We start from the raw sequence: 22961 nt of genomic DNA, 5'->3' as shown, positions 1-22961 counted from the left end.
CGTTGTGCTATGCATCACATTTTTTTAACCACACCAGATATAAAACCTGTTGTTCAGCTATACCACACTAGTTCACACTATTTTTTCTTCTAATATCGAAAAAAAGGTAAATGGTCAATTAAAGGTGTGTGTATGTGTGTGTATACTTATGAAAAACAGACTTATATCTGACAGTCCGCAATTTGTTTATAAGTGGGACGGGAAAAATTTGTTGCATTGCACTCTAATCATTATTATTTTTATATAATATTTAATTTTAAGAAAACAAAATGTTTTAATGTACATAAACATTAATTATTAATAAATTTAATTTAATATATACTTATTAATTTATTTTATTTTAAAATTAAAATATTTTGTAGCATTTACTACAACGAATACTATATATGCATGGATATCCCAGCAAACACAGAACATGTTGTAATATTGCTGTAATGTTGCTACAATGTTTATGCATTGTTGCTACATTATAATATTGCCGCAATGTTGCTGCTATGTTCTGTGTTTGCTGAGATATGTGTAAAGTGGTTATGTATGCGTATTCTCACGTGACCTTCGTCACGTGACTAATTTAGTTCCTGGCTTCCGAGTCCAAGGATAAGCGGCGCTGAAAATCGTCCCCTTCCATTCCAGGTAAGAGTTTGCACCCTCTGGTACGACGATGATAGGCCGAGCTCTAAGTAGGTCAGCTGCCGCGGGGTTCGATCGCCGGGCGCGAGCCACCCTTACGCGGCGCATGTTGCATAACTCGTCACGCGCGATTTCTCACCGAATAAAACCGCGTGAAAAAGGCTACGACTCGGCGGACATAATGCAACCGTAATACGTTTTCAATAAACACTGCACTTGACTAACGCACTCCTGATCGTGGCGTGGTTAGCGCCGTCTGTTATGGAAGCGGTCTTTTTAAAAGGGTCCAACGTGTCACGACGAAAACGCGCACAAGCTTCCCGCGTTCGCGAGCCTTCGCCTTTGACGTCGTTGCGCGACTAGGAGTCTGCGTTTTTTTCTATTATAGTTGCTAGTTGTTCATTCCTTTGCTAAAGTACAAATGTGTTGAAATCGACTCACATAAAAAATTCCCCGAGATACGAAAGATTATCGAGAGTTAAAGAATGGGACAATTTTATTTAAATCGCGATCCCTTTGAGGGTTTAATTTTTTAAATACACAATAAAGGCTCCGTCATAAATTAAATTCCATAAAAATATAAACACGTAAAGAACTAAATATTGTATATCGGAGCAATTAAAATTGTAGCTAACACTGTATACAATTCTGCTTTTTTGTTAATACTTTGTTAGTTTTTATATTCACATTGTTCTTAAATAATTTCTATCGGTTTTCGGAATAAATTAAAAAGAATTATGATTTCATAAAATATTATTTTTTTGGTGAAATATTACAATCCTTTATTTACATTAAAAAATTTGTGTAGTTGACATATATTTTTTAAATAATTATTTCAAATTTATAAATCACATTTAAGTATAAAAATTTCAACTTTTACCTTATATTAATGTATAATGTTCTAAAAGTATAAGCACATATTCTAAGAGTATAAACATTGCATATATGATATGTTAGATGTAGATATAAGTTTACCATTTTGTAACTTTAATAAGAATACTAAAAAAAATACTTCTTTATAAAAATAAATTTTATAATTCAAATTTTCTTCATAACTCAATTGGCACATGATTATTTAGCTGCTCTTTTGTTTAGCTTCGTCAAAGAGACCACGCGATATAATCAACTTTTGAATCTGTGAAGTACCTTCATATATCTGATAAATTTTTGCATCGCGCATAAGCTTCTCTACTGGATACTCGGAATTGAAACCTGCACCACCGAAAACCTAAATTGAAAAATTGTCATGTATGACAAATTGTAAAAAGAGGACATACTCGAGCCTTTTACTGACTGTTACAACTTAACATAAAATTCATAGATATATAAATTATTATATCGTACCTGTACAGCGTCTGTAGCACATTTATTAGCTACATCAGCACCATAACATTTTGCGATACTAGCGAGCAATGTAGCATTCGGTAAATCTTTGTCAGCAGCCCAGGCTGCCTTCATCCATGCTAATCTAGAAGTTTCAACGCCAACAGCCATATCAGCTAGCATAAAAGCTATTGCTTGATGTTGCGCTATTGGTATACCAAATGTTTTGCGTTCCATCGAATATTTCGTTGCTTCGTCCAAAGCTCTCTGGGCCAAACCAGTAGACGATGCTGCAACCTGCAATATAAACATGAAGATAACGTTTGCATAAATGTTATATTAAACTTATTTGGCATTTAACGAATGAATAGACATATTACTGGTGATCGTGTTCTAGTAAAAGTCTTCATAGCTATTTTAAAACCTTCTCCTTCTTTAAGCAATACATTCTCTTCGGGAACACGAACGTCTTCGAATGTTATCATTCGTGTGTCGCTTGCTCTTTGCCCCATATTAATTTCCTTGAAGAAGTAAAAAGAAGGTCGTATCAGTAGAAATTTTAATAGAATTTAATAAAATATAAATAAAGTATATCATATTGAAAATTACCTTACGACCAGGAGTTAAGCCATCACTTTCACGTTCTACAATAAAACCTGTAAAAGCCTTATTAACTGGAGCTTTTGGATTTGGATTTGTTTTTGCCAGAACAAAATACCTATATGATAAAAAAGTTAAAAATGTAAATAATGCTCTTTAGAAATTAATGCTAAATATTGGAGCATGTTATTGTACCAATTGGCAACACCACCATTTGTGATCCACATCTTTGTGCCATTAATTACCCATTCTTTTCCTTTTTTTTCAGCTTTAGTTTTGATACCTGCCACGTCAGATCCTGCAGCAGGTTCAGTAAAACAATATGCCTACAAATATATATACATACATACATACATATATATATATATATATATATATATTTTTATGATTTGGCACATATTGGGTCCGAATATACGTAATGTATACATTAGTATACATTAATATACATTAACATCTAAATGAACATTTTGTCATTTTTTTTCATATGTATAAATTATATTCATAGATATATCGTAATTTTGGTTTTTTTATGGATTGTTATTTATTGGTACCATAAAAAAAGTATTAAAAATTGATCATGTGTAATATACATAAAGAAAAATGCAATATACATAGTCTCGGGATAATCACACACAATACATTTTATAATTAATTGTGGTTTGTATATAATTATATTAAATATTACACTCAAACAGAGAGTTTTTATGTACGGTAATATAATGGGACCGTAAAAAATCTCGATGTAATGTTAAAAATCAGGTCCGGCAGTAAAACAAAATCTTAAAAGAAATTTATTAAAATTTATTAGTTTTGGACGCATACCGTTTTTATCATGTAAATTATGTTCATGATTTACGAAATGACACGAACACGAGAAATGTGCATTCATGTTCGCGGCGAATTTCACGTGCGTTCGTGAAACTTGCCGCGAAATTACGTGTCTTGATTGGCGATCGAGTTCGCGTCGTCCGCGGCGTCTTTCACGGCGGCGATGTGACAGTTCGAGGTTAATGACTTGTTGACGTGCGAGAGGTTAGAGGCGAGTTTTTAGTTTTATGCATGATTTGCATATCACATCGCAGATTATATCGTGGAGGGAAATACAGCCGTGTCGCACGTTAAAGATCAGTACAACACTATGCGCTGTACAATCAGATAAGTCACACAAAGTTTTCATTCCTCATATAGAATAAGCATTCTAATATAAGATTAATACTTTGTGTCATGTTTCATTTTCAGCTTATATAAAGAAAAAGAGAAATAGAAACACTTCATCTGAATCCAAAGAAAAATAGAAGGAGAGAAAAGCGTGAACGAGTAAGGAAAGAAAAATATAATTGAGCTCAAAGCACAGAATTTACACCCAGCTGATCTGCCAATGTCATGGTCACAGGCTGTAATATCGGAGATAGGTTTATACAAATGCCAAGGATTATTTGTACGTTTTAGTCTATTTAATAACTGTCAAGCATTCTATGCGAGTTGGATACTTATATGAATAAGGTACAGAAATGTATCGATAAGGCTCTTAGTCAAATCATAAACTAAAAAGTACCCATACAGCACACATATTTCAGAAAGTTTTCTAAAAAATATCGGAAAGATATCTTCTGTCGGATATCTTTCGGAAACTTTTCTGAAAAATGTTGTGTTGTATGGATAAGTATTTAAATATTTTATTGATTCCAAACATGTCATCGGCAGGCTAGATAGGTGACATTATAGTCTGTCAGTCTACTTTGCTGTAATTGTTTCAGACAAGATTTCATGCTTGTCACCTATTCAATACGTTGCAAAAGAATGAACCGTTTACTTCATTCTATTATTTTTTTGCAAATTTCTATTAAACATATTATCGATTAAAATAATATAATTTGAATGTTTCATTATACTTGCAAATACCAGTTTAAACATCTAGTCTCCAGACAATCTCAAAACGTGTCTTGAACGGTAATGTTACTTTATCCACAAGGTACCAATTAGTGTCTTTTAATTAGCCTAATGAAAACAAAACTCAAAAATTTTAATAAAAAAGTATAATTATATCGTCAGTCCTGAATTTTGACATTACATTGGAAAGAAAAAGTATTCGATATAAATGACCTTACGTATTGATAACAATTACATATTGTTATAGTTTATATACCTTAAATTACATACATACTTTGAAATTATATATGTATTATGGACAAACATTAACTTTACTTTTATAATGTGTCTTGAAAGGTAATATATTGAATACATAAACACTTTATTTTAATTTCTATCAGTGCATAATGCAAACACTGCATTAAAAAATGTAAGTACAGTGTAAATAATCAATCAAAAATTTTAATAAATGTATTGTTAAACATCAGGTCAATTTTCTTAAATGTAATGTTAAAAATCAGAATTGGTTATATAAATATCACTTTAACATGAATTTTGTTAAAATTTATTAATTTCGTTGACGTATCGTTTTCATAATGTAAATTAAAGTATTAATGAGGATGTCGTAAATAAAATAACATTACCAATCAAGACAGCGTTTTAAAAGATAACCTATGTATGAACTGGATCAGTTGGAACATACGATAGAAGATAGTATTTTAGAATATTATCGAAACTTAATGAATGAGACTCATAATAATATACTAAATACATAACCTTTTTATTTTAAATTATATCAGTGCATAATGCAAATACTGCATCAAAGAATGAAAATACAGCGTGAATAATCAATCAAAAATTTTAATCAATGTATCGTTAAATATTGGGCCCATTTTCTTCGATGTAATGTTAAAAATCAGAACCGGCTGTATAAATATTCCTTTAACGTGAATTTTGTTAAAATTTGTAAGTTTCGTTGATATATGGTCATTGAAATGTAAACACAAGTCAACATATACTTACGTATACGTTACAAATAATCCGTTTCATTTGCCAAACAATAAATACAAATATAAGACAACATTTTAGAATATTATCAAAACTTAAAGAATGGACTCGTATATGGAATACATAAACTTTATTTTAATTTCTATCAGGGCATAATGCAAATGCTGCATCAAAGAATGAAAATACAGTGTAAATAGTTAATCAAAAATTTTAACGAATATATTGTTAAATATCGGACCCATTTTCTTCGATATAATGTTAAAAATCAAAACCAGCTGCATAAATATTTCTTTAACATGAATTTTGTTAAAATTACTTAAGTATACATTGACTCGCGTTTACATTTCAGTGACCATATGTCAACAAAACTCATAAATTTTAACAAAATTCATGTGATAGAAATGTTTATACAACTGGTTCTGATTTTTAACATTACAGCGAAGAAAATGGGTCCGATAATTAACGATACATTAAATAAAATTTATGATTGATTATTCATGCTTTATTTACATTTTTGATGCAGCATTTGTATTATGCATTAATAGAAATAAAAATAAAATGTATATGTATGCAGTATATTAAGAGTTTCATTCATTAAATTTCGATAACATTCTAAAATGTCATCTTATACTTGTATTTATTGGTTGGTAAATGAGACGGACTATTTGTAACGTATACATAAGTATACATTGACTTGCGTTTACATTTCAGTGACCATATATCAACGAAACTCACAAATTTTAACAAAAGTCATGTGAAAGGAATGTTTATACAACCGGTTCTGACTTTTAACGTTACAGTGAAAAAAATGGGCCCGATAATTAACGATACATTAAATAAAATTTTTTAAATTGATTATTCATGCTTTATTTGCATTTTTGATGCAGTACTTGTATTATGCATTGATAGAAATTAAATTAAAGTGTATATGTATGCAGTATATTATGAGTCTCATTCATTAAGTTTTGATAACATTCTAAAATGTTATTTTATACTTGTATTTATTGTTTGATAAATGAGACGGACTATTTATGTATAACGTATACATAAGTATACATTGACTTGCGTTTACATTTTAGTGACCATATGTCAACGAAACTCATAAATTTTAACAAAATTCATGTTAAAGGAATATTTATACAGCGGGTCCTGATTGTCAACACTACATTGAAGAAAATTGATCTGATATTTAACGAAGTATTGATTAAAGTTTTGGATTGATTATTCAGGCATTCATGCATTTGCATTCTTTGCATTATGCACTGACAGAAATTCAAATAAAGTGTTTATGTATTCCGTATATTATAAATCCTATTCTTTAAGTTTCGATAATATTCTTTACTTGTATTTAAATATTAGTAAAAGATAACATTTTAGAATATTATTGAAACTTAAAGAATGGGACTCAGAGTGATTTCACATGCGGCATAACTTGCGTAAACGTACCTTGCGTCAACCAATCAAATCGTCTTTAACATGCCCTAAGTGTTCCTAAAATCGTCTCAGCGCACTATAAAAACAATATAATTGGTCGACGCAAGTTACGCCACATGTGAAGTCACCCTGAGTCTCATTCTTCAAGTTTTGATAATATTCTAAAATGTTATTTTTTAATGTAAAATCATATAAAATCACTCTCATAATATACTGAATACATAAACACTTTATTTTAATTTCTTTCAGTGCATAATGTAAATACTGCATCAAAGAATGCAAATACAGCGTAAACAATCAATCAAAAATTTTATGTATGGTTAAATATCAGGCCCATTTTCTTCGATGTAATGTTAAAAATCAGAACCGGCTGTATAAATATTTCTTTAACATGAATTTTGTTAAAAATTATGAGTTTCGTTGATATATGGTCACTGAAAGGTGAATACAAGTCAATGTATACATATGTATACGTTACAAATAGTCCGTTTATTTGCCAAACAATAAATACAAGTATAAGATAATATTTTAGAATATTATCGAAACTTAAAGAATGGGACTCGGAATATGCGGAATATATAAACATTTTATTTTAATTTCTATCAGTGCATAACGCAAACACTGCAAAAAAGAATGTAAATACAGTGTAAATAATCAGAAATTTTAATGAATGTATCGTTAAATATCAGGTCCATTTTTTTCGATGTAATATTAAAAGTCAGAACCGGGTATATAAATATTCCTTTAATAAATTTTGTTAAAATTTATGAATTTCGTTTACATATCGTTTTCATAATGTAAATTAAAGTATTAATAAAAATGTCGTAAATAAGATAACATTACCAATCAAGACAACGTTTTAAAAGATAACCTATGTTTGAACTGGATCAATTCAAACATACGATATAAGATAGTATTTTAGAATATTATTGAAACTTAAAGAATGGGACTCATATTATACGGAATACATAAACTTTATTTTAATTTCTGTCAGTGCATAATGCAAATACTGCATCAAAGAATGCAAATACAGCGTGAATAATCTGTCAAAAGTTTGAGGTTAATGACGTGTTGACGTGCTTGAGGAGGTTAGAAGCGAGTTAGTTTTTAGTTTTATGCATGATTTGCATATCACATCGCGGATTATAACGTGGAGGGAAATACAGTTGTGCCCAACTTGAAGATCAGTACAACACTATGCGCTGTACAATCAGATAAGTCACATAAAATTTTCATTCCTCCTATGAAATAAGCATTCTAATATAAGATTAATACTTTGTGTTATGTTTCATTTTCAGTTTATGTCAAAAAAAAGAAAAAAGAAACGCTTCATCTGAACCTAAAGAAGAATAGAAGGAGAGAAAAGAGTGAACGAGTAAGGAAAGAGAGATATAATTAATCTCAAATTTCAGAATTTACACCCAACTGATCTGCCAATGTCATGGCTGTAATATCGGTGATGTTTATATGGATGCCAAAGATCATCTGTACGTTTTAGTCTATTTAATAACTGTCAAACATTCTATGCGAGTCGGATACTTATATGAATAAGGTACAGAAATGTATCGATAAGGCTCTTAGTCAAATCATAAACTAAAACGTAGGTATTTAAACAATTTATGATTCCAAATCATGAATATAAATGATTCCAAACACGTCATCGGCAGGCTAGATAGGTGACCTTATAGTTTGTATACTTTGCTGTAATTGTTTCAGACAAGATTTCATGCTTTTCAATTATTCAATACGTTGCAAAAGAATAAACCATTTACTTCATTCTATCATTTTTTTGGCAAATTCCTATTACACAGATATTATGAATTAAAATAACAATTTGAATGTTTTATTATACTTGCAAATACCAGTTCAAAACGTGCAGTCTCCAGACAATCTTTTAAATCGTTGTTTTGAACAGTAATGTTATTTTATTCACAAATTACCAATTAGTGTTTTTTAATTATCCTAATGAAAACAAAACTCAAAAAGTTTGAAAAAATGTTAAAGAAATAATTATATTGTCAGTCCTGAATTTTGACATTACGGACAATTCGGACAGCAAAAGTATTCGATATATGATCTTATGTAATTTATAACAATTTGATAATTGTTTATATACCTTAAATTACGTATATACTTTAAAATGATATATGTATTATGGTTAAACATTAACTTTTTTAATGTGTCTTGAAAAGTAATATACGAAATACATATACACTTTATTTTTTAATTTTTATCAGTACATAATGCAAACATTGCATTAAAGAATATAGTGTAAATAATCAATCAAAAATTTTAATGAATGTATCGTTAAATAGTAAGTCCATTTTCTTCGATGTAAGGTTAAAAGTCAGAATCGGCTGTATTCATGTAAGTATCTGACTCGCACAGAATGCTTGACAGTTATTAAATAAACTAAAACGTACAGATGATCTTTGGCATCCATATAAACATTACTGATATTACAGTCATGACATTGGCAGATCAGTTGGGTGTAAATTCTGAAATTTGAGATTAATTATATCTCTCTTTCCTTACTCGTTCACTCTTTTCTCTCCTTCTATTCTTCTTTAGGTTCAGATGAAGCGCTTCTTTTTTCTTTCTTTTGACATAAACTGAAAATGAAACATAACACAAAGTATTAATCTTATATTAGAATGCTTATTTCATAGGAGGAATGAAAATTTTATGTGACTTATCTGATTGTACAGCGCATAGTGTTGTACTGATCTTCAAGTTGGGCACAACTGTATTTCCTTCCACGATATAATCCGCGATATGATACGCAAATCATGCATAAAACTAAAAATTAACTCGCCTCTAACCTCCTCGCGCACGTCAACACGTCATTAACCTCAAACTTTTGATTGATTATTCACGCTGTATTTGCATTCTTTGATGCAGTATTTACATTATGCATTGACAGAAATTAAAATAAAGTTTATGTATTCCGTATAATATGTGTTTCATTCTTTAAGTTTCGATAATATTCTAAAATACTATCTTATATCGTATGTTTAAATTGGTCCAGTTCAAACATAGGTTATTTTTTAAAACGTTGTCTTGATTGGTAATGTTATCTTATTTACATTTTCATTAATACTTTAATTTACATTATGAAAACGATATGTGAACGAAATTCATAAATTTTAACAAAATTCATTAAAGGAATATTTATATACCCGGTTCTCATTTTTAATATTACATTGAAGAAAATGGGCCTGATATTTAACGATACATTCATTAAAATTTCTGATTGATTATTTACACTGTATTTCCATTCTTTTTTGCAGTGTTTGCATTATGCACCGATAGAAATTAAAATAAAATGTTTATGTATTCCGCATATTCTGAGTCCCATTCGTTAAGTTTCGATAATATTCTAAAATATTATCTTATACTTGTATTTATTGTTTGGCAAATAAACGGACAATTTGTAACGTATACATATGTATACATTGACTTGTATTCACCTTTCAGTGACCATATATCAATGAAACACTCATAATTTTTAACAAAATTCATGTTAAAGAAATATTTATACAGCCGGTTCTCATTTTTAACATTACATCAAAGAAAATGGGCTGATATTTAACGATACATAAAATTTTTGATTGATTATTTACGCTGTATTTGCATTCTTTGATGCAGTATTTACATTATGCACTGAAAGAAATTAAAATAAAGTGTTTATGTATTCAGTATATTATGAGAGTGATTTTACATGATTTTACATTAAAAAATAACATTTTAGAATATTATCAAAACTTGAAGAATGAGACTCAGGGTGACTTCACATGTGGCGTACCTTGCGTCGACCAATTATATTGTTTTTATAGTGCGCTGAGACGATTTAGGAACATTTAGGGCATGTTAAAGACGATTTGATTGGTTGACGCAAGGTACGTTTACGCAAGTTATGGCGCATGTGAAATCACTCTGAGTCCCATTCTTTAAATTTCGATAATATTCTAAAATGTTATCTTTCACTAATATTTAAATACAAGTAAAGAATATTATCGAAACTTAAAAAATAGAATTTATAATATACCGAATACATAAACACTTTATTTTAATTTCTGTCAGTGCATAATGCAAAAAATGCAAATGCATGAATGCCTGAATAATTAATCCGAAACTTTAATCAATGCTTCGTTAAATATCAGATCAATTTTCTTCAATGTAGTGTTGACCATCAGGACCCGCTGTATAAATATCCCTTTAACATGAATTTTGTTAAAATTTATGAGTTTCGTTGACATATGGTCACTGAAATGTAAACGCAAGTCAATGTATACTTATGTATACGTTATAAATAGTCCATCTTATTTACCAAACAATAAATACAAGTATAAGATAACATTTTAGAATATTATCAAAACTTAATGAATGAGACTCATAATGTACTGCATACATATACACTTTAATTTAATTTCTATCAATGCATAATACAGGTACTGCATCAAAAATGCAAATAAAGCATGAATAATCAATCAAAAATTTTATTTAATGTATCGTTAATTATCGGGCCCATTTTTTTCACTGTAACGTTAAAAGTCAGACCCGGTTGTATAAACATTCCTTTCACATGCATTTTGTTAAAATTTATGAGTTTCGTTGACATATGGTCACTGGAATGTAAACACAAAATTCATGTTAAAGGAATATTTATACAGCCGGTTCTGATTTTTAACATTACATCGAAGAAAATGGACCCGATACTTAACGATACATTGATTAAAATTTTTGATTGATTATTCACGCTGTATTTTCATTCTTTGATGCAGTATTTGCATTATGCATTGATATAAATTAAAATAAAATGGTTATGTATTTAGTATATTATGAGTCTCATTCATTAAGTTTCGATAATATTCTAAAATACTATCTCCTATCGTATGTTTGAACTGATCTACTTCATACATAGGTTATCTTTTAAAACGTTGTCTTGATTGGTAATGTTATTTTATTTACGACTTCCTCATTAATTTTTTAATTTACATTATGAAAACGATATGTGAACGAAATTAATAAATTTTAACAAAATTCATGTTAAAGTGATATTTATATAGCCCGTTCTGATTTTTAACATTACATTGAAGAAAATGGGCCTGATATTTAACGATACGTTCATAAAAATTTTTGATTGATTATTTACACTGTACTTACATTCTTTAATGCAATGTTTGCATTATGCACCGATAGAAATTAAAATAAAGTGTTTATGTACTCAGTATATTACCTTTCAAAACACATTATAAAAATAAAGTTAATGTTTGTCCATAATACATATATGATTTCAAAGTATGTATGTAATGTAAGGTATATAAACAATTAACAAATCGTTATCAATTACGTAAGGTCATATATACCAAACACTTTTTCTTTCCGATGTAATGTCAAAATTCAGGACTGTTAATATAATTATTTCTTTAATATTTTTATCAAAATTTTTGAGTTTTATTTTCATTAGGCTAATTAAAAGACACTAATTGGTACCTTGTGGATAAAATAACATTACCGTTAAAGACAACGTTTTAAAAGTTTGTCTGGAGACTAGACGTTTAAACTGGTATTTGCAAGTATAATAAAACATTCAAATTATATTATTTAAATTGATAATATTTGTTTAATAGAAATTTGCAAAAAAATGATAGAATAAAGTAAACAGTTTATTCTTTTGCAACGTATTGAATAGGTGACAAGCATGAAATCTTGTCTGAAACAATTACAGCAAAGTAGACTGACAGACTATAATGTCACCTATCTAGCCTGCCGATGACATGTTTGGAATCAATAAAATATTTAAACTTACCCATACAGCACATCTTTCAGAAAGGTTTCTGAAAGATATCTGACAGAAAATATCTTTCCGATATCTTTCAGAAAGCTTTCTGAAATATGTGTGCTGTATGGGTACTTTTTAGTTTATGATTTGATTAAGAGCCTTATCAATACGTTTCTGTACCTTATTCATATAAGTATCCAACTCGCATAGAATGCTTGACAGTTATTAAATAGACTAAAACGTAGAAATAATCCTTGGCATTTGTATAAACCTATCTCCGATATTATAGCCTGTGACCATGACATTGGCAGATCAGCTGGGTGTAAATTCTGTGCTTTGAGATTAATTACATTTTTCTTTCCTTACTCGTTCATTCTTTTCTCTCCTTCTATTTTTCTTTGGATTCAGATGAAGTGTTTCTGTTTCTCTTTTTTTTTATATAAGCTGAAAATGAAACATGACACAAAGTATTAATCTTATATTAGATGCTTATTCTATATGAGGAATGAAAACTTTGTGTGACTTATCTGATTGTACAGCGCATAGTGTTGTACTGATCTTCAACGTGCGGCACGGCTGTATTTCCCTCCACGATATAATCTGCGATGTGATATGAAAATCATGCATAAAACTGAAAACTCGCCTATAACCTCGCGCACGTCAACACGTCATTAACCTCGAACTGTCACATCACCGCCGTGAAAGACGCCGCGGACGACGCGAATTCGGTCGCCAATCAAGACACGTAATTTCACATGCGTTCGTGAAACTCGCCGCGGACACGAACGCACTTGAAACTCGTCGCGGACACCAACGCACATTTCTCGCATCCGTGTCAACTCGTATAGACGCTATATCTATCGCGTAAAAAGTATAAATCTGAATGTAATCTGAAATAGACGGTCATCGGTTTGTTGAAAAATGTACAACATTAACAGAAATGTTAAGATTTAATCTAATAAAACAAATCATTTAGAGAATGGTCCTCTTTTCTTACATAGCATGTATTAAAATACCAGTACCGGTCCTCATAATGTATAATCTATCAAAGAAAATTCGGTACTGATTTTATACATTACATATCTTAAAACAAATTGGGACCGGTCCCGACAAATTACTTTTCGTCTAAAAAAATATCGGGTCGGACCCAATATGTGACAAATGTCCCAATATGTACCACTTTATCTCCGAAATGGTACCCATATCTACCGAACCATAAAAATATATATGTATATGTATGTATATATACTATATATATATATGTAAATATAACACATATATACATATATATATATATATATACAGGGTGTCCCAACGCACGTGGACCATTACTCGTAAAAAGGTAAAAGGGATCGAGATAAACATAAAAGCCCAATATTGTCTTGAGTTAGGTCTGCAAATAATCGAGATATTAACGTATGGAATTCTCAAATAATCTAATTAATTTTTATCGTAATTGTAAACAGTAAATAATAAAAGTTTATCAAGCATTCATAATAGATTTTTTTTGTTATGGCTCAAGCGAATCGAGCTCTTTTCTCGGCGCGTTCTCATTCGCATAATTTGAAAAATTAATACCTTGATTATTGGTGGACTCAACCCGAGACTTAACCCAAGACAGTATTGGACTTTTATGTTCATCTCGATCTCTTTTACCTTTTTACGAGTAATGGTCCACGTGCGTTGAGACACCCTGTATATATACATATAAAATTAACTTTAACATGCAAATTTAATTGTAAATTTACCGCAACAAGTGGCTCTTCTAGAAGTCTGCCAAGATATTTCTTTTGCTGTTCTTTTGTTCCAGCTATGATAACTGGAGTTTGCTAAATAGGTAAAAATATAAATATATGTATATTTATAATTTATAATAAAGCTAGAAAAATTTTACACTCACACACACACACGCGCGCGCGCGCGCAAACGCGTGTATGTGTGTATGTGTGATTGCTATATTAAGTAAATAAAATATAAGATTTAACAAAGGAATTGAAACTTAATAAAACCAAAGAAAAATTAATTTTTATTTTATTGAAAAACCTATTGCTAAAATTTTATGTGATATAGAACTGAGATATCGTTCATAATAAAAAAGAGACATACTCCAAGACCTGTGGCTTCTATTGCAGTTGTTATTCCTGTACATCCGTAACCCAATTCTTCACTAACCAAGCATGAATCAAAAATACTACTTTCTAAACCACCTGGAATAAGTTATAAGTTTGTAAATTTTATTCTTGCATCACCATTATTCTCTATCTAACAATATTATGCTATATCTATACTATACTTGTGTTTTATAATACATAACATATATACAGGGTGTAATGTAATCGGAAGCCATCTCGTAATAGAAAGATAGACGGGATCGAGATGAACATAAAAGTCCAATATTGTCTTGAGTTAGGTCTATCAATAATCAAGATATTAATTTTTCAAATTCTACGAATGAGAGCGCGCCGTGCGAAAAGCCGAGACGCTCGAGCTGTAGCGCGGTGGGAAAGAGGAGAAGCGGCGCCGCTGCCTGTGCTTCGCCGCTCTCGCGTCTCACCGCACCGCGCCAACACTCGCGGCGATGGGCGCTACGCACATTCGCGATTATTTGACAAAATTAGGAGTTAGCAAAGATAGGACAAATTAAAACCGTAACAAACTTCTGTGATTAAGAAAGTCGAAGAAGAGAAAGCAATAGTAAACTATTTATGGAATCTACAAATAATCTAATTTCTATCGTAATTGTGAATAATCAAATTAATAAAAGTTTTTTGTACATTCACGATAGATTCTTTCTTTTTCTTAAATATCTTATTTAAAGTATCATACAATTCTAACTTTGTTTCTTATCGAATTGTATCGTACTGATAAATCTTGGATGAAAACATTGTTAAATAATTACCATACATTCACGATTGATTCTCAAATTGATAATTTTCTTTTATAAGTGTATTATAATATTTGCTGCACCAAATTCTCTCATCGTTTCTTATCATTCTTTTTTCGTGAAATGTTAAATTAACGAAGGTTTATCACAATTAACATTTATGATTCTTCATACATTAATACATTTGCTTGTACATTTGTTTGTAAAATCATTATCGTAAATTTACGATTGATTCTCAAATTGATAGTTCTTTTTTATTCGTCTATTATAATATTTGCCACATCGAGTTCTCTTAGTATTGCAGAGTCAAAAACGTTCTCGATAAAAGTTGGACCAACTTCGCAAATTCACGAAAACGCTATCGTTTCCGCACCACGACCGAGGTAAATAGATTAGCGCGTTTTTTTTTAAGTGAGAGAGAGAGAGAGAGAGAGAGAGAGAGAGAGAGAGAGAGAGAGAGAGGTGTCTACTAAAATGCGTGAAATACTTATCCTTAATATGTTACACTCTTTGTAATAACACATAAAAAAATGCCCTTCTGTTGATGTGACGATTTCACAATAGTGTTGCGCTTCTTGCATCGCGCTCTCGCACTCGCCAACTCTACAAACTCTGTACACAATTGCGCACTTTCGTGCGCACGAAATAGGATAGCAAGCTTTCTTAAAAGAACGGAATTTATTCAAAGCACTCCGATACACAGACTTGACATCTTGAGAACCGACATAAACAACAATACGACAATGCTCTTCCACATAGCAACCAGCTGACTCGCGCGGCCGAGCGACGCGTGCAGTACGCATGCAATAATAGATTAGGCGCGATGCGTCTTCTATGATAATTATGCTTAGAGATCAACGTTCAACATCACGTATTGTCAATACAACTCTAAGTTTTCTTTCATGACGATAGAAAACTTAAAGTTTCTTCTATCTTTAATTGCATTATTAATTATGATAAAAACACGAGAATTTAATCGATTTCTATTTTATAAACTATCACTTCTCTAAATAAAAAAAAAAACAAATTTAAAGAAATGATATCATTTTCAATCTTTCTCGCATTTTCTGTTAGAAAAGTTTGTTCCATTGTTGCATCATTTTGATTAAATATGAAGAAATATTTATGAATATATCGTGTAAGAGAAAAAAGATAACGATAACAGAACTCGATATGGCAAATATTATAATAGACGAATAAAAAAAACTATCAATTTAATGAGAATCAATCGTGAGTTTACGATAATGATTTTACGAATAAATTTATGAATTTTTATGAATGTTTTCATCAAGGATTTAACAGTACAATACAATTTGATAAGAAAAGTTAGAATTGTGTGATACTGTAAATAAGATATTAAAAAAAAAAGAAAGAATATATCGTCAATGTACCGAAAACTTTCATTAACTTACTATATTCACAATTACGATAGAAATTAGATTATTTGAAGATTCCATAAGTTTTTATCGCTTTCTCTCTTTCGACTTTCTCAGTCACAGAAGTTTATTACGGTTTTAATTTGTCCCTATTTTTGCTAAATAATTTTGTCAAGTAATTGCGAATGTGCGTAACGACGCAAGTCTGGGCGGTGCGGTGGGAGGTGAGAGCGGCCATTGATGTGAGTCTAGACGCGGTACGGCGGGACGGCAGCACAGGCATCGGCGCCGCTTCTCCTCTTTTCCCCCGCCACCGGCAGCCAATGCTTCACACAGACACAGTGCGCCGCGCTACGGCTCGAGCGTCTCGGCTCTTCCTACGGCGCGCTCTTATTCGCACAATTTGAAAAATTAATATCTCGACTATTTACATACCTAACCCAAGACAATATTGGATCTGTATGTTCATCTCGATCCCTTCTATCTTTTTACGAGTAATGGTCCACGTGCGTTGGGACACCCTGTATATATGTCAAAATTTTATTGTACACACACACACACACACACACACACACACACACACACACACACACACACATTCATAATAAAATTTGATATGTCAAACTTACCACAATGTTGTGGAATGCTTTTATTTAGAAGACCAATACTCCATGCCTTTTTAATAATATCCCATGGATATTTTCCTGTTCTATCATATTCTGCAGCTACTGGGATAATCTCTTCTCTAGTAAACTTTCGCGCTACTTCTTGCGTTTCCTTTTGAGTATCAGATAGTTCTAAAAATTTCAATAAGATATAGTAATACTCATAACTGTTCTTTAAAATGAGATATAATACATGTAATATACAAATATGTATAAAATTTCAATCAAATAAAATATAAATATGTATCTTATATGTAACTGTAAAAATGTTTTCACAATTTACAATATTTACATTATAGTTAAAAATATTAAAATATGATTATGAAAAAATGTACAGGAACATTTCGTTAATTTAAATATGATATATATGAAATTATTTGCAAGTACGTATAACTTTTATTTATTTGATATAATATAAATGTGCTTGCTCAATATTATCACAAAGTCTCTTACAAAAATAAAATTAATTACTAGATGTATATTTAATATCTAATTATTAATATAAAAAAATTATTTAAAATATCATGAGACACGATAGTCCTGTAGTTAATGTGGTGTAAACACTAAATTATATATCTTTATGGATATGTATATATTTATTTTTTAATATAGCTACAGAAACATTTTTTTAAGTCAAATATGAGGTAAAATTTTCTATATATAACATTTCATAATAATATATGTATATAAATAAATAACATTTATACATACTTTATATTCAATGTATTTATGCAAATTAAAATAAAATGTAATAATATTTTTATGGGAAAGCGAAATAAATATAAACGTAATATATAAATGTTTTCTTATTTAAGATCTTAAATCTTATTTAAGAAATTAAATATTGTCAATCTATAAAATACCAGATCAAAATAAAACAACATTCAAATAATAAAATCATACTTTTCTCTATTTGCTAACATATTTAATTTATCTTATCTTTGAAATTAATTAAACATTTATTTATAATTGTACTTATATAAGTATGTGTGTGTGTGTGTGTGTGTAGAGTATAGTAATACTTTTGTAAATATTACATTGGTGCAAACTTTTAGATTTCTTTAAGATTTTTATTTATTCTGATTCATTCTTTAAGAACATGATTTCCTATATTTTATATTAACTGAGATATTACAAATATACTAACCAAAAGAATATCCTTGCGCAGATTCGGCAGCTGCTGAGAAGGATCGTGTCATTTCTTGGCACATTTTTGAACGAAATATCTAAAAAAATTATTTTACAATAGATGTTTTAACACTTGAATCGTTAACTCAAATCATATATAGTATATTAGCTATCATTATCTAATTGTAAATATAACATAGAGTATTAAAAAAACTGCACAATATAATTTTAATAATCGAACAAACTTGAATAATAGATGTTTTTTTTGCTCCTTACCTTTCTGAGCATCATTGTGTATTGATAATACTTTTTCTAAACAGAATAAAAGACTGTAACACGTTCAAATGTTGTTTTCGACAATGACCTAGTTTACACCCAGCCGTCCAATCCCGATTCACTCCGAAGTGAACTGTATTTAGGGAACGTTTACACTGGATTGATCTTACTCATAGCAAGAGCGGAATGAAAGTAAGAAGTAAGATAACCCATTCACACCCAAGAAATTTCACTTCTCTCCAGAGCTGTAATGCGATTTCAAGCCCGGACACGCTCACGCACACATCGCACTCCTCCTATCCGTGAGGCACGCGCGCTCGGCTGCGATTGGCGTGAGCCGTCGCGCACTCGGCTACGTTCGCGGCTGAGTTCGTCCCTTTCTCCTCTGCCTCTTTCCCAATCTATATAACGTTCTGACTCCGGTCGCCGGCGTCTAATGCTTTTTTCGAAGTATGTTTATCGCGCGAGCGCCCCGGTTCTCGCGACTATTACGATTATAATTGTAAACATAAATAAAAACAATTTAATTGATTGTAGAATAATTTTCACATTTTAACTGCATTTAATAAAAAAAATAATTATTTTTTAATAAGGCAACATATTTGTGCCTATATTTTTGTAAACAACACTTTTAACTTTTTTAATTTTAAATTTTAATTCTTAATTTTAGCTAGATATTTTTGAAATACATAAACATAAACTTGTTAATTTTTTTCTAAAGTTTTACAGATTCATTTGTGTAAAAGAAAAGATTTTAAAAGAAACAATTATTAAAAAAGATACGTTTTCTCATAAACGGCAATATTTCTTTGTTATTTCATGTAAATTTAATTTACAAATAAAATGTTGAATATATTTTATGGTTAATTAAATAAATTATTTAATTATTTAAGCAAAGCGCGCTTTGCTGTTATATGAGTTATTATTAATTTTCATAAGAATTGAAAAAAGATTAAGAAAACCTTTGTTTCTTCGATAATTTTACAAACTTCCATAACAACTTTACAAAATTAATGTTGAGTAAATTAATATATTTTTTAAACCAAATCAATTTAAAGCTATAATAGGTTATAAAATTAACTTTCTCAAGTTAAAAATTGCATAAACGAAAAACTGACTTAGTTAAAAGTTAGGTTAAATTAACTCAAGATAAAATTAATTTTGAAAAACATTATTGTCAAATAATAATAAATTTTTTATTTTTTACATTTATGTCTCATACAGGAGGACATTGATAAAGAGACTTTTCTAAAAATAAATGAAAATAAAGTGACACGATTAATCACAACAATTCGAGGAGTTCGCTTTTTTCTAGAAAAAAGAAAACAATTGATAGACACATTAAAATTAGTAAGATAATAAAATTTTGTTTTTCAAGATTTTTAAGAAATTTATTTAAAAATGTAATATTTTGCTATTTTTACAGAAGGAACTGAGTGAAGAAACAAAAAGCAAATTTTCACAATGCAATAGTGATATAAAACCTTCGGTATGTATAATATACTTTTAGTTAAAAAAATATATGTTACATATTATATACTTTTTCGGTATATATTATATTCATCAAGGCTTTTGTTTTAGTTTGATAGACATCGTATGCATCGAAAAATTATCCAATAGATGAATCATTAAATGCAACATTAACTGAAGACTTTGATTGGACATAACACTGACAAGCAGAGTACATCAAATAATTTATCAGATGCATCTAGTAATGATGAAGATAATATAAATCCTTCAATTAATAAATGTATCATTAGTAAAGAAAAAAAATTAAAGAAAAATAATAATGCTGAAAATGAATTTTAAAAAATTTTATACGCTATTAATTGTTCTACAGCAGTTCAAAATACGGTAATATTTTTATGCAAAATATTTTATACATATTTTGTTAATTTTATTAATTTTATTAAATATTCTAAACATATGTTTTTGTCATTTTTAATAGGATTTTAAAAAATTGTTACAAAACTTTGTTGACAGCTAAATTATTATAAAATTTTATGAATACCATGACATACTTGAAGCTAAACGTAGAAAATTAACTGATCTTGATTTTACTTAATTTATGTTTCAAAAATCTGAAAACGAGACAGAAATGTATGTATATATAATATATTTATAAAATATTTAACTATCTACAAAAAATATTTTTATTCTATATTTATATCATTATATATGTATCTCATAAATCTTATAATGCTTGTAGAATACGTTTCCCAATCAGCAAAACAATAAAAAAAAAATGTTTTCAATAATATTTAAAAAACATTTTAAAAAACTTTTCCAAAAACATTAAAAATAATGAGATAAGTTCCCTTTTTTAAATTAAAAAAATGTTTTTTTTAATATTTGGACAATATTTGTTTAACCTTTAATAAATATTTGTTTTAAAATTTAAGAAAATGTTTTTTTAACATTTGGTAAATGATTTTTTTAATATTTACAACAAAAGCAAAAAAAAGATTGCATTATTAAATAATTTTATACATTCAACGTAACTCATCAATCTAATAAATTTCTACGACAATTTTGTAAAGGGGAGAAGACTACATACATGTTTCAGCCAAGCCACAGTACCTGTTGGAACATATTTAATTTCTACGCCTGAAAAAACGGTCACCCATCCAAGTGTCAACCACTCCCGACGTTGCTTAACTTCGAAGATTGTACGCATCCTAATGCTTCGTGATCCATGAATACTTTATATTAACGCACACATATTTGGTATACATTATTTCAATAGATGTTGTCAGAAGGATGAAACATGTATAGTTAACTTATATTTTTATAAATAAATATAAATATAAAGTATTACAATTTTTTACTGATTTTCACATATGCGAAATAGTATGTGAAATATGAAAAGATCTATTTTTGTTCTGTTCGTAAAAAAATGAATAATAAATGTCATTTCTAAAAAATATTAATTAAATATTATATAAATATATGTCCCAGATTATTATTTCAAATAATTAATTATTGTAACAAATATTAAATTAATATTAAATAAAAATTTTTTAAATAACTTTTTAATATGTTTTTTTAAAGGTTTAAATAAATATTACATAAATATTAAATGAATGTTATGTAAATATTATTTTAAACGCTTTATTAAAATAATAAATTAATATTAAATAAATATTAATTAAATATTATATAAATATTTGCTCTAAATCATTATTTCAAACAATTAATTGTTGTAACATAAATATTAAATTAATATTAAATAAACATTTTTTAAATATTTTTTAAAATATTTTTTTAAAGGTTTAAATAAATATTACATAAATATTAAATGAATGTTACACTGAAAAAAAAATTTGGTTGAATTAACTGGAATGTAAACTAACGGTTCGGATTCTAGTTGAATCTACCAAATTTCTAATTAATTTAACAAAATTTCTTGTTGAATTAATTGGAAATCTGGTCAGATCAACTAGAAATCTGAACCGTTAGTTCAATTCCAGTTAATTCAACAAGACTCTTTTTTTCAGTGTATGTAAATATTATTTTAAACGTTTCATTAAAATGTTAAATTAATATTAAATAAATATTAATTAAATATTATATAAATATTTGCTCTAAATCATTATTTTAAACAATTAATTGTTGTAACATAAATATTAAATCAATATTAAATAAACATTTTTTAAATATTTTTAAAATATTTTTTTAAAGGTTTAAATAAATATTACATAAATATTAAATAAATCTTATGTAAATATTATTTTAAACGTTTTATTAAAATGTTAAATTAATATTAAATAAATATTAATTAAATATTATATAAATATTTGCTCTAAATTATTATTTTAAATAATTAATTATTAAAATATAAATATTAAATTAATATTAAATTAATATTTTTTAAATATTATTTTAAATACTTTTTTAAATTTAAAATAAATTTTGAATAAACATTAAATAAATGTTAGATAAATAATTTTCTTAAACTATTATTTTTAATAAAAAATTAATAA

At 28.6% G+C, this 22961-nt stretch overlaps 2 protein-coding genes and 1 long non-coding RNA gene across 6 annotated transcripts in view; 1 reads left to right on the top strand and 2 right to left on the bottom strand.

Moving 5' to 3' along the window:
- Positions 1–22961, bottom strand: part of LOC118647631 — a 377709-nt gene that overhangs the window by 180625 nt on the left and 174123 nt on the right. The gene's annotated exons all lie outside the window — the stretch shown is intronic.
- On the bottom strand, positions 1434–19251 carry LOC118647633 (probable medium-chain specific acyl-CoA dehydrogenase, mitochondrial). Its single transcript, XM_036292891.1, has 10 exons — positions 18979–19251; positions 18722–18800; positions 17539–17706; positions 14756–14856; positions 14398–14478; positions 2749–2879; positions 2563–2671; positions 2334–2474; positions 1975–2250; positions 1434–1858 (listed from the first exon to the last, which is right to left on the bottom strand). Exons 1-10 carry the CDS (start codon positions 18991–18993, stop codon positions 1706–1708), a joined length of 1254 nt encoding a protein of 417 aa, XP_036148784.1. The 5' UTR covers positions 18994–19251; the 3' UTR covers positions 1434–1705.
- Positions 5027–21077, top strand: LOC118647648. 3 transcript variants are annotated; one of them, XR_004964817.1, is made up of 4 exons: positions 5027–10763; positions 20203–20328; positions 20405–20832; positions 20927–21077. It is a non-coding gene; the product is annotated as an uncharacterized LOC118647648 (long non-coding RNA). The 3 variants fall into 3 exon arrangements; XR_004964815.1 differs by having other exon boundaries at positions 20405–21077; XR_004964816.1 differs by lacking the exons at positions 5027–10763; positions 20203–20328 and adding an exon at positions 14086–14486 and having other exon boundaries at positions 20405–21077.

Source organism: Monomorium pharaonis, chromosome 10 (genome assembly GCF_013373865.1).
Source record: "Monomorium pharaonis isolate MP-MQ-018 chromosome 10, ASM1337386v2, whole genome shotgun sequence".
In the NCBI taxonomy this organism is placed as follows: domain Eukaryota; kingdom Metazoa; phylum Arthropoda; class Insecta; order Hymenoptera; family Formicidae; genus Monomorium; species Monomorium pharaonis.
Note: the sequence above shows the minus strand (reverse complement) of the source record. Positions and strands in the feature narration are given on the sequence as shown.

What these genes read in the sequence shown, in the direction of transcription:
- LOC118647633 (XM_036292891.1), bottom strand. An exon ending in AATGGTGGTGTTGCCAATTG is followed by an intron (nt 2,672 to 2,748) that starts GTACAATAACAT and finishes TTTATCATATAG; the next exon opens with GTATTTTGTTCTGGCAAAAA. An exon ending in GTGCTACAGACGCTGTACAG is followed by an intron (nt 1,859 to 1,974) that starts GTACGATATAAT and finishes TTTTCAATTTAG; the next exon opens with GTTTTCGGTGGTGCAGGTTT.